At 44.6% G+C, this 15786-nt stretch overlaps 1 protein-coding gene across 3 annotated transcripts in view; it reads right to left on the reverse strand.

Moving 5' to 3' along the window:
- DVL1 (dishevelled segment polarity protein 1) overlaps nt 1–15786 on the reverse strand; it is a 69729-nt gene that overhangs the window by 13401 nt on the left and 40542 nt on the right. For all 3 annotated transcript variants that reach the window (XM_057407260.1, XM_057407259.1, XM_057407261.1), the window contains exons 5-9: nt 8170–8308; nt 2727–2820; nt 1290–1359; nt 411–550; nt 47–123 (exon numbers count right to left, since the gene is read on the reverse strand). In XM_057407260.1, the coding sequence (XP_057263243.1) occupies nt 47–123; nt 411–550; nt 1290–1359; nt 2727–2820; nt 8170–8308 (520 nt within the window). The remainder of the gene's footprint in view (nt 1–46; nt 124–410; nt 551–1289; nt 1360–2726; nt 2821–8169; nt 8309–15786) is intronic.

A 15786-nucleotide genomic window follows, 5' to 3' on the forward strand; every position in this document is an offset into this window, starting at 1 on the left:
ACTGCAGATGGAGGAGAAGCAACGAGAGATTTGGGAAGATGCTCACCCTGGTTTGGAGACTATTTCCCGTAACACCCGAACTGCATCATCGTTGCTCATGTTCTCAAAATTGACATCATTCACCTGCAATGTTGCAGAAAGCAGAGGTCAGAAAGTGAAAGACACTTTCATTACCTCTTTCCAATGTTATCTGCCTTATAACTGTTCCCATTCCTCTGAGCAGCTGCAGAAATGCTGCTTCTCAGAGCTCACAAAGAATTAGAGTTCAGTGATAACAGTCTTTGTGCCACATTTCTCTGAGTATGACTGACTGCTGTTAACTGATCCCGAAGCCCATTGATCTGGTGGGATGTCTGAGCAGAGCCACCAGTGTACAAGCCCTCAGCATGTATGTTTGGACATGGACCAACCTGCAGAAGCATGTCTCCTGGCTCGATTCGGCCATCTGCTGCCACGGCCCCTCCTTTCATAATAGAGCCAATGTATATGCCACCATCACCCCGGTCATTGCTCTGTCCTACAATGCTGATTCCCAGGAAGTTGTACTTTTCTATACAGATATAAAGTGGAGGGGAGGGGGGGGAAAAGCAAACAAAGTGATTGATAGTGAATAGATAACATCATGCTACTTCAGGTTTGAAAACTCGGTTCTCTCAAAACATCAGCAAGGGTCCTGTCTGACTCACAATTAGGCTGCCCTATTGGCATGTGTCTGCCTGGCACGTTCACGGAAAGGCAGCAGGAAAACACTGCTGAAGACATTATTTTTCCATACGGGACACTGAAAAGTTACTTTCAAAACATCACCAGGAGAAACGACATTGAAAAGACATGTCTACACCTAGAAATTAGGCACCCCATCAGCATTAGGCAATTTTTTCTCCACACCTCAAAGTGGCTGGAAGGATTTGGTGTTACTGAAAGGTGCTGAGTTGGCAGCTCTGCACAATGAAATGTGTGAGCAGCAGAAATGCAAACCTTCTACTCTTGCTCTTAAATGCCTGACTCCTTACCCTTCCTAGAAACAAGAGCAGAGCTCCATATCCTGGAATTCCAGCTCCTTCCCTGGGCTTCTTGGAAACAATATTAATCTGTTTGTGCAAACAGCTCAGAGGTATCCAGTACTGGACTGGGAATTCAGTACCAACTCTCATCTGCCATTCCCTTTAGTCCAGTTGGCATCCTTTCCAATGAAGGAGCCTTCTACTGGCTCCACAGGCCACTACATAACAAAATACATCTGTGTCACTTGAAATTCATCATCAAAAAAACATTGCTTATGCTCTTACCCATGTTGAGTGTGACAGTGATGATGTTTAGGGACATAGTGGAATCAGTGATGCTGCTGAACGAAGACGACTGCAAAATACAACAAAAAATCTCAAGGTTTTAAATGGCTCAGAATAAAGACACCAAAAATAACCATTGAGGATGAATTCAGTGGGCACTGATTTATAGGTTACCACCTGGAAAGTATCCAGAAACCACTGTTCTTCATTTACAAGCTGTAAGGAAAGAAAGCTGGACATAATATGCACGTTCTCCAAAGATTTGTTTAAATACGCACAGAGCAAGTTCCTGCATTCGGGTTTCTCAAGTGCACTTCCCATTGCATCATTTCTGCTTCCTCACTCCATGACTGAGAGGCAGGCATTTAAATAGCTAAGTGCCCAGTATAGTGTGAATTATTACATCCACAGTTCCTCCCTTAACAGAGGAGTGAGCAACACATGATCCTTCAGGCACTGAGAAGACAGACGCTCCCTCCCTCCAAAATGAAACACAAATGTGCTTATCAAATACCTTCTAAAATCAGATCTTGTGATAAAATGCATATATACCAATTCTTTCATCTGTAAACACTGATATTTATAGGAGAACAGAACAGTTACTTCAAGCTTGTCATTTGGACCATCCTCATTCTGTTACCATAGGACTAGCCCAGGAAAGGGCAAGAAAAGAGATCTGTGATTTCCTATAAACTTATTTCTCCTTCCAGCAGAGTGCAAGTCTCAGCAATTTATACGTTTAAAACCACAGACATAGCATAATGGAGGTTCTCCTGCAGAGGCTGGTTTTGGAAGAGACAACAAGAAATGTGATCACTTAACAGTAAGAGCAGAAAGGGAGAGGAGAAATGAGTCTTGACCCTAGTGCTGCAGAGCTTCAAATGTTAGAGATTTAACCTAGGATTGACTGGAGCCAAAGGGAGCATGTCCAATGAATTCAACAGGGCACAAACCTCTTCTGGACCATAGAATCATAGAATGGTTAGGGTTGGAAAGGACCTTAAGATCATCTAGTTCCCACCCCCCTGCCATGGGCTCACACTAAACCATGGCACCCAAGGCTTTGTCCAACCTGGCCTTGAACACCGCCAGGGATGGAGCATTCACAACCTCCCTGGGCAACCCATTCCAGTGCCTCACCACCCTCACAGGAAAGGATTTCCTCCTTAGATCCAATCTAAACTTCCCCTGTTTCAGTTTGAACCCGTTCCCCCTTGTCCTGTCACTACAGTCCCTAATGAAGAGTCCTTCCCCAGCATCCCTATAGCCCCCCTTCAGATACTGGAAGGCTGCTCTGAGGTCTCCACGCAGCCTTCTCTTCTCCAGGCTGAACAGCCTCAACTCTCTCAGCCTGTCTTCATAGGATCCCTTCCCAATTCCCATGCTACACTCACAAATCACAGTTCACCTCCTTGAAAATGATGATGCCAACCTTACCCTGTCAATTTGCCGCATCCTTTGTTTCCTCCTCCTGCGTTTATGCTTCCGGATGAGGCGGGATGAAGTACTTTGCTCCGTGGAGCTACTCAACCTGAGAAAAATTGAGAGTATATGTCAACTCTGTCAAGCTGAGCCATTTGATGCCTCTGCACCCTGCCGAAAGAAGGCTCCTTCCTAAGAAAGCAGGAGAAAGCAAACCAGACAAGAGACCATCAGCCAGCTCACAAGGTATTGCTGTGCTTGTTGCTGGCTTGCTGCTCAGCCCCGGTGTGCTGTGCCTTAGCCTCCGCCTAGGAGTGCAGAGAAGAAACCAGCTGAACTACAGCAGGGATTAGAGCATAATTCACTGACTTACTTTCTTTTGAGAGCAAGACTGAGTGCAACCCACAGCTCAAGAGGCAGGCATCACCCTGATTTAACCACCCAAAGGGCAGACGTCGCCACCTTCCACTACTTGAAAGGTGGTCCCGAGTTCAGGCCCAAAGGAAAGGGCACACTAAGAACAGCCATACATTAAACACTGATTTTATCTCTGCTCTGAGAAGACAACATGAAGAATCTACCCTGTCAATGGGAAGTAAGGGCTTGATTTCAATGAAATAAAGCAGCAGTTGCTAATAGCTACTACCAAATAGTGACAGGAATAGTGAGTAGGATTTACCTTTACATATTCTGCCAGGTTTATTTTGTTGTGGGTTATTTTTCAGGCTCTTTGAACTTGTAGAACCTCAATGTGCCACATTCTACAGAGAAATGCTTAAGATCCCCCTAAGAGTTAGGAATGTTAATCACTCTCATTTCGCAGATAGAGGACCGAGACACAGAAAAGACATAAATGGATTTGCCCAAATTCATTTCAGAAGCCTGGAACAAAGCCTAGATTTCAGATATGTAACACCACAGAGACAGCTCTATCTATTATGTTACAAATAGCAAAACAAAGGCACAGTAATGCTCCATCATTAGCTAAGGTTAAAAAATACCCACCCCTATGTAACACAACCGAACTGGCACTGTCACAAAGCAAACAGTGCCAGTCTTTTTCCTTAGTCTCCATGTCCTTGTCTTCAAAGGTCGAGCCACGTGCAGGAATGTGAGAATACCTCAAGCAAAACTGGGTACCAGCAACTTCAAAAAGAAGAAGACAACCCAGCACACCGGGAAACCCATCCTGCATCAGAGAGGCGTGTTTTAGCCAAGCGGAATGTTTCAGATGATGGAACTGCTCAGAGGGTGTGAATCTCCTGCCATTCCCTTTGTGCTCACTAAACTATTTCAGGCATGTTAACCTCACACACTCCTTTTTCCCCCTCCCAGCAAGGCAAATTAAAGAGCCAAGAGGTGGTATTTTCAAGAGAGATCAACAAGTTGATAGTCCTCCATCCGTGCAAGCAGCTCACAGCACCTGGTTTGCTGAGGTTTCACCTTCTCAAGAGGAAAAATACAGAGCTCCCTGAGGCAGGGATCCCAAAACTGGATTTCTTCAGCATTCACCACTCATCTTGAAAGCACTGGCAAAGACTGACACAAACCCCTCCTCCTGTGGTTTATTATCAATATTCTCCCTATTCCTATCTCCTCTCCGATTGCATTCTCTTCCTCTTCTCTCCCAGCATGTCTCATCAGTAGGATTCAGGTAAAGCTTCCCAGCACACACCAGTTGAGGGGAATGTGAAGACAGGAATGTGGCTCACCACACTGAACCTGCCTGCTTTTGGACAGCAAAAAGGAAAGGAGGCCAAAGACTGGGGGAGCTTTTCTGCATAAGCCCAAGTCAAACAACAGAATACCTTCAAAGGCTTTGGGGAGACGGGATATTTTTTGGCTTTATCCCAGTGTGCATCACTCCAGGAATATGCAATACTTCCTGTCACCAACCCTTCTAGAATGGCATCCTCTAATGGTTACTGTGGATAAAGAGGATTTATTAAATTCATACATTAGTTTACTCCTCCATTAATATTCTTCCTGATCCCAGAGAGCACAGATTGCTGCCTGCCAAGGCAGACTGGCTATGCCAACTCCTTCCTGCTGCTCCAGTGCACAATATGGCATTGCTCAGAAGAACAAAGAACCTTTATTTCCAGCTTTTAGTCTGAGGTAGCACTGAGCATAGGTAGAAGTTAGGACTGCTGTATGACTCCGAGTCCTTAGAAGGGGTAGTTTAATCTATCATCAAGTACAGGACATGAAACTATTTTCATTACTATCTTTAGAGAGATAATCAGGGTTGAGCTGCAAAAGGTGGACTGGAAAGGGAGAAGAAAAGTCTAAGGACACTGCAGAAAGGCAGAGAGAGCACATCTGACGTGCTGAAGGGGTGAACAACGCTAATATCAGCATCTTGTTCCTTCACTTTTGCCCTCCCTATTTGGCTACTTGGGGGTCAGCCTACTCGATCCATTCCATTTCGATACATGACCGATAGTTCAGTTTCCTCCAAGCAGGAAACATTTGGGCTGTTTCTTTTAAACTGAATCAACAAACCCCGAGTTCATCGGCAAACCCCTGCAGGTCTGTTACCAGGTGATGACATGTGAGAAGGGAAGGTCTCTCTGCGGTATTATTTCCATTCTACTCAGCGTTAGGCTGGAGGAATGGGAATCGGTTCCTTAGGAAAGCCACAGCTCAGGTTTAGTCAAAGGGGACACACAATGCTTCAGGGAAGAAACTCCTTCAGCTAAAACAGCCTCTCACATTAGTTGCACAAAATCGATGATCAGAAGGCACTGCAGAAACATGGTTTTGGTGCTTATATCTATTTCCATGTAGCCTATTCTCATGAGGAATAAGATTTGATCTCTGAAGTATCCCCAGAAATGAGTTTAAAGTTATTATTACAATTTGATGAACAAAACACTATGGTCTATTTGAGCTTTTGGGATACATCAAGCGCAAAGCTGGAAAACAAATCTGGAGTAAGAACTGTGATCTCCCTGTGCTTGCTACTGGCTAATAAATCCCAGAGATTTTTAGAACAAATAATGGGAATTTGTCCAATCCACATTCCCCAAAGGAAGTTACAAAGGTAACAATTTGTTAAAGAAAGCTTATATAGTCTAAAAAGAACTAATGTTAATTTCTTAAATGATAAATGGAAACAATTACTTTAGTTACATCGAACCAACAATACTAACTGCAAGTTACTGACAACAATCCTACAGCTCCAGATGTCAGAGCTGCCAGACCTTTATTTGTTTAACAGAAGCCAGTAATAAGACTCTTACTGTAACGTTCACCATGAGCTCCCTACATCAACCTGCACTCAAAAGCCCATCTGCTTCCTACACATAGCACTAACGTTCAGATACATCATACATGAAAACAAAGCAAAGAAATCATTGCACTCACAGCACTCGAAGGGTTCTGTGCTCTCCTGTAAGATCTGTGAACAGTCACTCACTGAAACAAAGAGTGCTTCCCAACAACATCCAACAAGATTGGGCTGGAAGTTACCCATTCTGCTGACTGCTCCCAGCTAGCAATAAAATAAACCCAGATCAAACACACGCCGTTAGAAAAGCATCCTCATCCTTGCAGCCTCTTCACTTCCAAGACAGTAACATCCTTTACACCCCGTTTCTTCTCTCAGTGACCTCCTCCACGTACCATCTCCTTTACAAGGCAGGTTCTGCCACCAGAATTCACCCGCTATTATCAAACAAACTTACCCCCTTCAAGCTCTTTTTCCCCAGGCTGCTGTCTCCAGCAGGTCTGGAGCATGCTCCATTTTCTATTTGGCTGTATTTGTCTCTACAGAAAACTTCGCCCTGCCAGCACAATACCTCATCTGCTTGAGAACAGCATCACAACAGCATACCTCGGAGCATTCCATTTAGTTGTTCTTCCTGACTAGCTGGCCTGGCAGCTATTCCATGTGCCAAAAGCTTCTGCCCTCACCTAGAAAGGAAAAGGCCTGCACAGCAGCTTCGAAGAGTCTCTTTCTTCTCAGGTCAGACGCAGGAAGCTTCACTTTATTAATATAGAAAGATTTAGCTGGGTCTGGCATAATGTGCTTCAAAGGCCACCCTGACTGTGCTAATCCTGCCCTACTGCATATCTTGCTGCCATGGAAATGATTCATTTATGTACAAGAAACTCAATGAGCTGCAGGCTTGTTGTTGTTTTTGTGGGCTTGATATTTTAGGGAGGGAAGGAGGGTTAGAAGCCCTAGAGGCTTTAGGAAGGCTTAGAGTACATTCAGGTTAACTATTGATCTCGCCAACTCTTCATGCACATGAACATTCAGGTGAAGTACAAAGCATTCAGAAAGGCAATTTTCTGTATCTTCAGGTGTGGGCAACTTCACTGTAACTGCAAAATCAGCTCTTGAAACTAACTCGGGACCATTTGGTTGCACTCTCAACCCTTTGGAAGTACCCAGGCTTTAAAGAGAATTTGAAGGGACTGATGTTCTTCAGCAGGTTTTTAAGCTATGACTGTCTGCAAGACCAAACAGATCCACCGAGATCAACAGGCTAAATAATCTGTTAGTAAACACAGCAAGTGTTTTGAACTATCTCCAGAACCAGTTGTTCTTCACTGTTTCAATTCTACCTACAATTTAAGAACATCACCTTGCACCTTACTTGCTTTAGCTACAGATCTCTCTGAACCACCAGAGAACTGTAATCTTCTTGTTCTCTGACAATAGGGATCTGTAATGGGTTTTCACAGCTCACTTTGATGAACAACATAGAGACAGTGTTCAGGGAACACTGTCACTGCTGCCAGGAAAGGGAAGAATATTCATTTTGATTGAGTTTACATCCTTACAAAGGTATTTTGATCTTATTAACCTTTTATGGAATGACAAAGAGTATCTTTAGATATTAACATGGATGTCTTGACATGCAGAGCTTTTTTTATTGTAAAAAGCAAGGAATAATTCACATTCTGCCTGCACAAAAAGAAAACAGTAATGAAGAAGTCATAAACACGTGGCATCCCAGCCTGCCTTTGCAATGGCATTAACTTGGATGAGTTCCTGTACTGCTCATAGGCCTCAGACTATGCAATTACATAGGAACTCCTTTAGCATTCAGCTTTAGTGAAGGGTGTACTTATTAGGAATCTCTGCTGAAGGTGTTTTGTTACAATATTCACACCCTCACTTTATAAATAGGCAGACAGTTGCACATGGCTTTGATCTTAAAATCTGATCATTCTTGCTATTAAAAGGAAAGACCAGGAACAGAGTTTTCCTCTTAATGGCAGCTTAGAGAGTGACCCCAATAACTTAACTGGTTTCTCAGAGCAGTGACTGCATACGACATGATGCTACTGGTGAAATTATCTGTGCTCAGATCATACGCAGCAGGAATAAAAAAGGAAACATCCATCAGCGTGTTTCAGGAAAGCTGTCAGGAAACACAGCAGAATGGCTGGGAAGCAAATGCAAACCATGTTTAACAGCTCAGCCACTGTGCCAATGCCCTACCTGCTTGTGTTGTCATCATCATCAGAGTCGATGAAGCTGCTGGATTCCAGCTCGCTGCTCATCATGGTCGAAGAGCTGTCATAGCCAGGAGGGTGCTCACGGTGCCGGTCCAGTTTTGGATGGCCATTGATCCGAGGGACTGGAAAACAAAACCAATGGAGTTTTACCAGGGAAAGAGGAAGAGCAAGGAAGAGGTGGCCCTGCGAGTAACACAGCACTCACACTGCCAGCTCCAGACAGCTCTGCAGGATGATTCTTATGCTGGAACCAAGCTCTTCGCAGACCCTGGTTTCATTCAGCAGCTGGAAAGCTTACTGCCCTGCCTACCTTCCTTTTTCATTTGCCTATGGCTCAGTTCATGGGCAAACCATAAACAGATCAAGGAAGAAGCAGCAAGTATGAACAAGTACTGAAATGGTATCAGCACATCAACTGGAATGGCCATGGGAGGTTGATATCATATGAAGACCTTGGAAAAGCAGCAGATAACCCAGTTTAAGTTTGGTATGGACAGGCCTAGCAGCAGAGAAAACATTAAATAACACTCCTTGGTGAAGTCTATTAATATCTCACCCACAAAACCACTTATCCCTCAACCTGTGCTTCATGTTCCTGTCCTACACCACCTTGTCTGGGCAGTACAGCTATACCAAAGTCACACTGTCTTGACCATTCCACATGCATAAGATGCTTCAGAACAATTTCTTACTGATCCCAGACACACAAACATAATGCAGATATCCCCCTCAGTAAGAACGCTATTTACTTGAAGGCAGCAGTGATTCATCCTTTTCTGGAGGTATTTTATGTACTTCCCTCTGCAAAGCAAACTCCTCTGCCTGCCTCCTTCCAGGGACCTCTCATTAGAAGAGCCATAATCTCTAAGTGCTCAATGTTGCCAAGAATTCCTTTCCCTGAACCAAGAAAGGCTCAGTTTGATAAGGCACCTGGTCAGGAAATAGACATAACAGACTTCAAAGACAGGCTGATATCCCTGAATGTTCAACCCCAGCTGCTCATCCAGGCTGTCCCCCAGGGAATTCAGTATTATCTCTGAGGACTCACGTGGCTGGAACACTGCAAACTGTGCTGTAAAACTCACTCAAGGGCCTACAGAACAACAGTGCTGAGGACAACAGAGATGTAAGGTCCCAGTTCCGTATGGTAACAGAGCTTGTGCCCAAGAAATCAAGGACAGAGTCAGCACTGCAGCCTATAAATCCCAAGGAACACTCAAGAGTAATGGATCCAACAAGGCAGAAGAGGAGCATCCAGCTGAGGATCTTCTCAACACTATAATACATCAGTATGGACATAAGCTCCCCAAACCCAGTAACAACCACTCAAACTTTCACATGCCCTTTCCATCCAGTGTGTGTTACCTCATTCTTACACCAAGTACCTGAGTTTCCCTGCACAAAATAAGGCACTGACCGCTTAGAAACTTCAGCTGAAATGAGTGTTAATACCTACAGCGATACACGAGGGGCTGTGCTTCTGGATAGCATCTGACTGGTTCCAATGGCCTCATCGGGGAGTGAGGCCACTTGGGACAGTATCTCCTATGGGGAGTGGGTCTCGGAGGGGACCGCTGCTGTGAGTGGAGCTCCTGTTGCCTCTCCTGCTGTGGCTGGCTCCTACCAAAACACTTCAACAACGTGGGAGTGACCATTCTCCTGCCCACTCCGTGCCCACTTAAAGAGGCTCAGGGCTCTGCTGGGACACTGGAAAATTGCATTCCTGAAGACTCAAAGCCTATGAAAAACATGTATTTTAGCATGCTTTTTCTCCAGGACACAGTCCCATGCAAGCCTATGCCCAAGAGGCAGCGCATCTTGTGAGCATCTTGAAGGACTAGGGAAACAGGACAAAAATCACTGCATTGACTGTGCCATTTCCACAACACACTTTGTAACCATATCCGCTGGGTACAAGGCACCCTCCTGCATGGATCAGTTCTCAAAAGCCAAGCATTTTATAGCCACATTTTAATGGGATCCTGTAATAGGACATAGCTCTCTTTAGCCCAATAAACCACACATAGAGAGACCTTTGAAATTTGTATAATAACCTTTTAGAATGGAGTCAGACTAGTAGAGATTATACTGATTTGGGGTTTCTTTTAGATTATCTCTTAATGTATTATAGAAATGGATCTCAGATCCTAATACCTGGGCTTACAGCCATTAAATTCCTCTTTTTTTTTTTTTGAGATAGAATTGAAGGAATTTCTCACCCAAGAATAAAAACCCCTGGTTCTTTGGGAGCAGCACAACCCAAATGCAATATGCCATTAATTTGTTAAGACAGGACATGTACAAAGATAATCCTTCCAAGCGGTATTACAATGGTGCCATAAACCTTTTCCAACTCCCTGTTTCCCTGGGAGTTTTCCATTAGCGTTTCTTGAGTTGTTCCTCACAAGCCCAAGGGATTAAGATGATGATGCTTCGTCTAAATGAGTGTTTGCTTTTAGCGTCATTAACAGCAGCCAGGTTTAATATTACAATGGTCTCAGCATTCTCATGTGGTGTTACCACAGATGCTAACTTAGCACCTCAAATAGCTACATTTAATACAGATTTACCACATTTGGTCAAGATTTTGACCTGAGCTCTTCAAAAAGTCAATAAGAACTTTACCCAGGTCAGTCTGGTCACCCAACTCAGAGGCTGTCTTGGTTATTACGGATTGCTTTGGTATAAATGTGGTTTATAGCACGTCTCTATGAAGTGTAATGCTTCACAGGGAGCAGCATGTTGACCATGTACCTTTGCTCCTGGCAGAGTTCATCACCCTAATGTCAAATGATGTTCACCCCGTCCCTCCCCACACCACGGTCAGCTTCAGCCTCACAGAAACCCTTTTGATCCTCCAGTGAATAAAACTTTGTCCCATCACATCTAATGGGGAAGGAAAGCGACTTCTCTCATGTAAAGCACTGCCAGAGAAATCAGACCACAGCAGTGGGTGTCATACACTGCTGAGAAGACAAGACACAAGTTTATATGGTATTTCAGACAGCCCTTGGATTCTTCACAACTATTAGGTACAACAAAAGCGAAAGGCAGGGGCAAGCTGGAGCACGGCAGCAGTGACTATGGTCTGTCTGCCTGTCTGCCGTGGCTCAGTCTGACCCGCGTTCTCCCTGCCTGTACCTGAACGCTGCTGCCGGGTCCAAATACCACGTCAGCAGAAACTCCCTGGCACCTTTCAAGCCCGTTCCAAAGAGCCAAAGCAACACCCAAACCACTGCTGATGGATTTAGAGAGGGAAATGGAACAGGACCCTACGCCTGCGCCTTCTGAGACACGGCTTGGTACATCCAAGCAACCAAACTCAGTCCTGCTACAGAGATGCAAAAAGACCCCAACAAAGGGAAACCCAGATCTAAATCCCTCCCTTTTCCTCCTTAACTCTTTTCTATAGAGACTTAATTAAACATACTACCATAATTATGTCATTAGAATTACATACATTTATTGTACAAAGATATGTATTTAAAGGCTTCTGATCAGCAATGTGTTGGCCTACACACATAAATCAAAACCTTCACTTTATGGCTTTTCTTCTATCAGTCAATCTAAACCAAGAATGGAAGTGAATTCCTCTTTGAGCACTCCCAAAGCCAGTGCACAGCTGGATTCAGCTGGAACCAGAATGGGTGAACAGATGTGAAGGGCTTTTAGTCTCACTTTGCAGATGTGAAGAGGCACTGATAGTTGAGATCAACATCCATATTTTTAGATATTCCAACTAAACCACAGCTGGCTTCCGCACTGGATGAGAAGAGCTCTCTATACTGATAACACCTCCTGTTTACATTTTTCCCTTCCCTTCTTACAGCTACATCTTCTCTGTTCAACTTTAAACAGAAACAACTGGGTTCAACTCCATGTGTCCTGCAGGAACTAAATCTTCTCAGATGCAAACACACTTCAGTTTGAGCAATGTTTTATACCTCCCAAACAGCACCAGGTAACCTTGAAGTCACAGGGAAGGCTTCCTGTGTACTTAAGGTGCACATTTAAATCCATAAAGTTTTGTCTTCTCTCTACCCAATTAAAATCCCTGTTTCTAAGCTTTTTTCCCTTAGTTTAGCCAACACTGTTTTGGGGGTTAGGGATCAGGACCCATTATAATGGAGTGAGTACTTCTACAAACCATGATTGTAAGGGGTTTATTCATAAAACACTCCCAGGTATGCAAGTCCTAGGTCTAAACAAGAATCATTCTCTGCTCTGATTCAATGCCTGATGCACTAATAACCAGTGATTCCCTGCCTGCTGACCCCTGTTCCTGTTTCTTCATTAGAGGATGACAGAGTTCACTGAGGGCATCTGACAAAAGCCTTTCAATGTGTCACAGAGATTAGAATAAAGCATAGCCTAGGAGGGTAAAACGTGTCCTCCTTGACTTTTATCAACAGCACAGTAGGCCCTGCCTGAGGGACAAAAGCACATCAAAGTGTTAAATCAAATAAGCCTTGAGAGTGGAAGAGAGCGGAGCAGCATCTGCTCAGGGAAGCTGTAAAGAGGGTTCCGTGACACTGCCGAGAACAAAGGTGAGAGCATCGAGGGAAGAAGTCACAGCCAAGCTCCCAGTTAACAGAGACAACAACAGAGCTTCCAATCCCCACCAGTGCAAAAAGGCTTTCCTGGTTATTAACAGGAAACACGTTACTGAAAACCCCATCTGTGCACTCGCTGTTGTGTGCAGGGCCAGAGTCCCCGCTATGTGAACAGGGAAGGATGATGAGTATGACACTGTCCACTCCTGCTTTATGCTCATACCCACCCATGTGCTGCACCCCTATATCCTCATTTGTGTTTGAAGTTCTGAGGAGCCCTTAAACAGCCTCGCTGCTCACACTGCAGTGCTACTGGAGAGGCTTCTAGACACTGCCATAGGACAGACAGATCATAGAAGCATCACAGAATGGTTTGGGCTGAAGGGACCTTAAAGCTCATCCAGTTCTAACCTCCTGCCACAGGGTTCCTAATACCTAATCTAAATCTCCCCTCTTTCAGTTTCAGATGACAACCAGTAACAAAGCTCCTGCTCTCACAGGCACCCAGCTGCATGCTGCCAGCATCCCATGCACAGCCACCCGGTCCACTTCAAACCTCCAGGCTCTCACCAACCACCTCACAGTTGTTCATACATGACAGAGTCTGTAAAGAGCAACAACTGCAGAGAACTATATTTTCAGCCACCACCACCAGCACTCCCATTGCAGTCGTTTTGCAGTCCCAGCCCTTTTTGTTCACAGTCCTTGGCACACACATCCCACAGCAAGGACTGGAAGCTGGCAACAGCTCCTCTTCCCAAACATTCAGGGATCTACAAGTGTGTTCACATTAAAAGCTTCTCAAAACATGGGGCATTATCCAGCATTTTTCAGTGCCTGCACAACAGTGACGTTCCCCCCACAGCACACTCAAGTGTTGAAACACTGCTGCCGACACTTGACACCTGCAGGCCTGTCAGAATCCAACCAGTAGCTATAAAACATCCTCCAATGCCAAAGAAAAGTTGTCCCTTAATTACATCCCTAATTAGAGCCTCCACAACCCCCTTCCCCCCTCCTCCTTGGGATGCTGATGTGGGAGCTTTGTTCCCCACAGCAAGGGTCCCAGGAACATGTGCCAAGCAGACCTCCCACCTTTCTAATCGAGATCCTCACTCCACGCTCACTTCATAGGACTTTGCCAACCTTCCAAAGCAATGAGGACTGTTATGGTGCAGCTCCATCATTCTGACAGCTCAGCTCTTTCAGACTGGTTTTATAGGAAGCTAATGCCAGGGAGAGATTTGCTCTGTAGGTGTGAAAGTTGATCAGGAAAAGACAAATCCCCCAATTCATACAAAAGCATCTTCAGATACAAAGCCTCTCCAAAAAGAAACCAAGCCAAGAACCCCCCCCCCAGTCATTTCTCTGCATATGCAGCTTCCACAGTATAAATCATTATACCTTAAAATATATATATACACACACACATAGAGAAGGTAACTTTGTTCATGCTGCCCTCACGGGGCTCATCCTTCTCAACTAGCTCACTTTATTAACCTCCATGAGAATATAACAGCAGTGTCAGAGCAAAAATCCCTCTCCACTTGCACTCCTGGTGTGAAACCTCTTGCTTTAAGTAGGAGAATAATGCAGAGGATTTAAATTTAGGCAATTCCCCGGGGAAAATCCCATCTCTGCTTGTTGAGCCTTCATTGTTCCCCCAGCTTTAGTGAGCATCTGCGGATGGGAATTAGGGTGTGCCTTGCAGAAGGGATATCATGCACCCGTTCTGGTTCCCATTAGCAGAGAATGGTCTATTAAAACCTACTGAAAAGGAACACAGTAAAAGGAGAAGCTGGAGACCCTGCAGACCAAGTGTTCTTGTACAGGTAGCACATGGGTGCACAAATAACCAAAGCTCTGGCAGAGGAAGGACCTAAGTGTAAAGCTTTCCTTAGATTTCAGGCAGCTGTAAATCAGGTCCTGGAGCAAAGTCCAGGAAGCAGCTTCCCCTAGCACCTACTAGGCATTTGAGTTCAATTTGAGCACATACTTCAACTCCATAATTGAGGTTAACCCAAATCACTCGGATTTGAGCACACTTCCTTTAAGTTAAGCAGGTGCTTAAGTGATGAAAGAGCTAACAACATACCCAAGAGCATTCCATGGCTGATGAGGCCGGCTCTGCTGATGCTGTGTGTTTGGACATCTGCAGTAGGAAAGGAAGGAAATTCCAGAGGGATTGATGCCTGCCCCTCTGGCAAGCCTTCCTCCCATTCTCCATGGACAAGGACAACTCATGCTAGGCCAAATCACTTGTGATTGTTCCTTGATGCCATCAGCTGTATAATGCTCCCAAAGACAGACTTCTGGACACTGGCATGGGACAGATTAACACCAGATACAAAGTTCCTCCTCTCTCTCAAGTAGATTAAGATCCAGGGTGATAATTCCTTTGAAACAACACCCCTACTCATTTTATTCCCTATCTCCAGCAGACAGCTCACCAAGAAAATGCTAAATGTACTTTAAGTTTTCCAGATCAGTCTCTCTTATGATTTTCTTAGTGCTTGCACCTGGAATGTCATGTACCTCCAACTACAGATGGCTGAATGGAGTTTCATTATGTGCCTGAACCCATCACATTACATTCTCTTTATGGGTATATTTTTGAAGCCAGAGCAGATACAAACACAAAAGCATCCACAGCTATTCACTGCCTCTGCATATAGCAGCATAACTTATGGGAAATGGGTGGAAGAGCTTGCAAATTCCCTTGCCTCTGTTGTTATCACAGCAAATCCCAGCTCTAGTAAATCACAGCCTCTCCGCTGCAAAATGCTTTTGTATTTTTAATGGCAAGAGGTGTGAAAACCCTGTCAGATTACCAGGTGTGTCCCACATCTTCTTGCCTGCAGTTTGCCATCAATATTCACAATGGCTTTTGTGTGTATGTCTCTAATTGCCCATTAGCAATTCAGCAGAAAGAGTATTCCTGTGATGAGTAATCCTGCAACAATGAAGCAAAGCACACAGGCTAGCATTTGTGAACCATCCTCCCATGGTAGCACTGTTAATCACCAGCCATCACAGAGTCTGGTTAG

This window comes from Pezoporus wallicus, unplaced genomic scaffold (assembly GCF_028554395.1).
Source record: "Pezoporus wallicus isolate ANWC-B61680 ecotype Strahan unplaced genomic scaffold, APGP_CSIRO_Pwel_v1 contig_14689, whole genome shotgun sequence".
Classification (NCBI taxonomy): Eukaryota; Metazoa; Chordata; class Aves; order Psittaciformes; family Psittacidae; genus Pezoporus; species Pezoporus wallicus.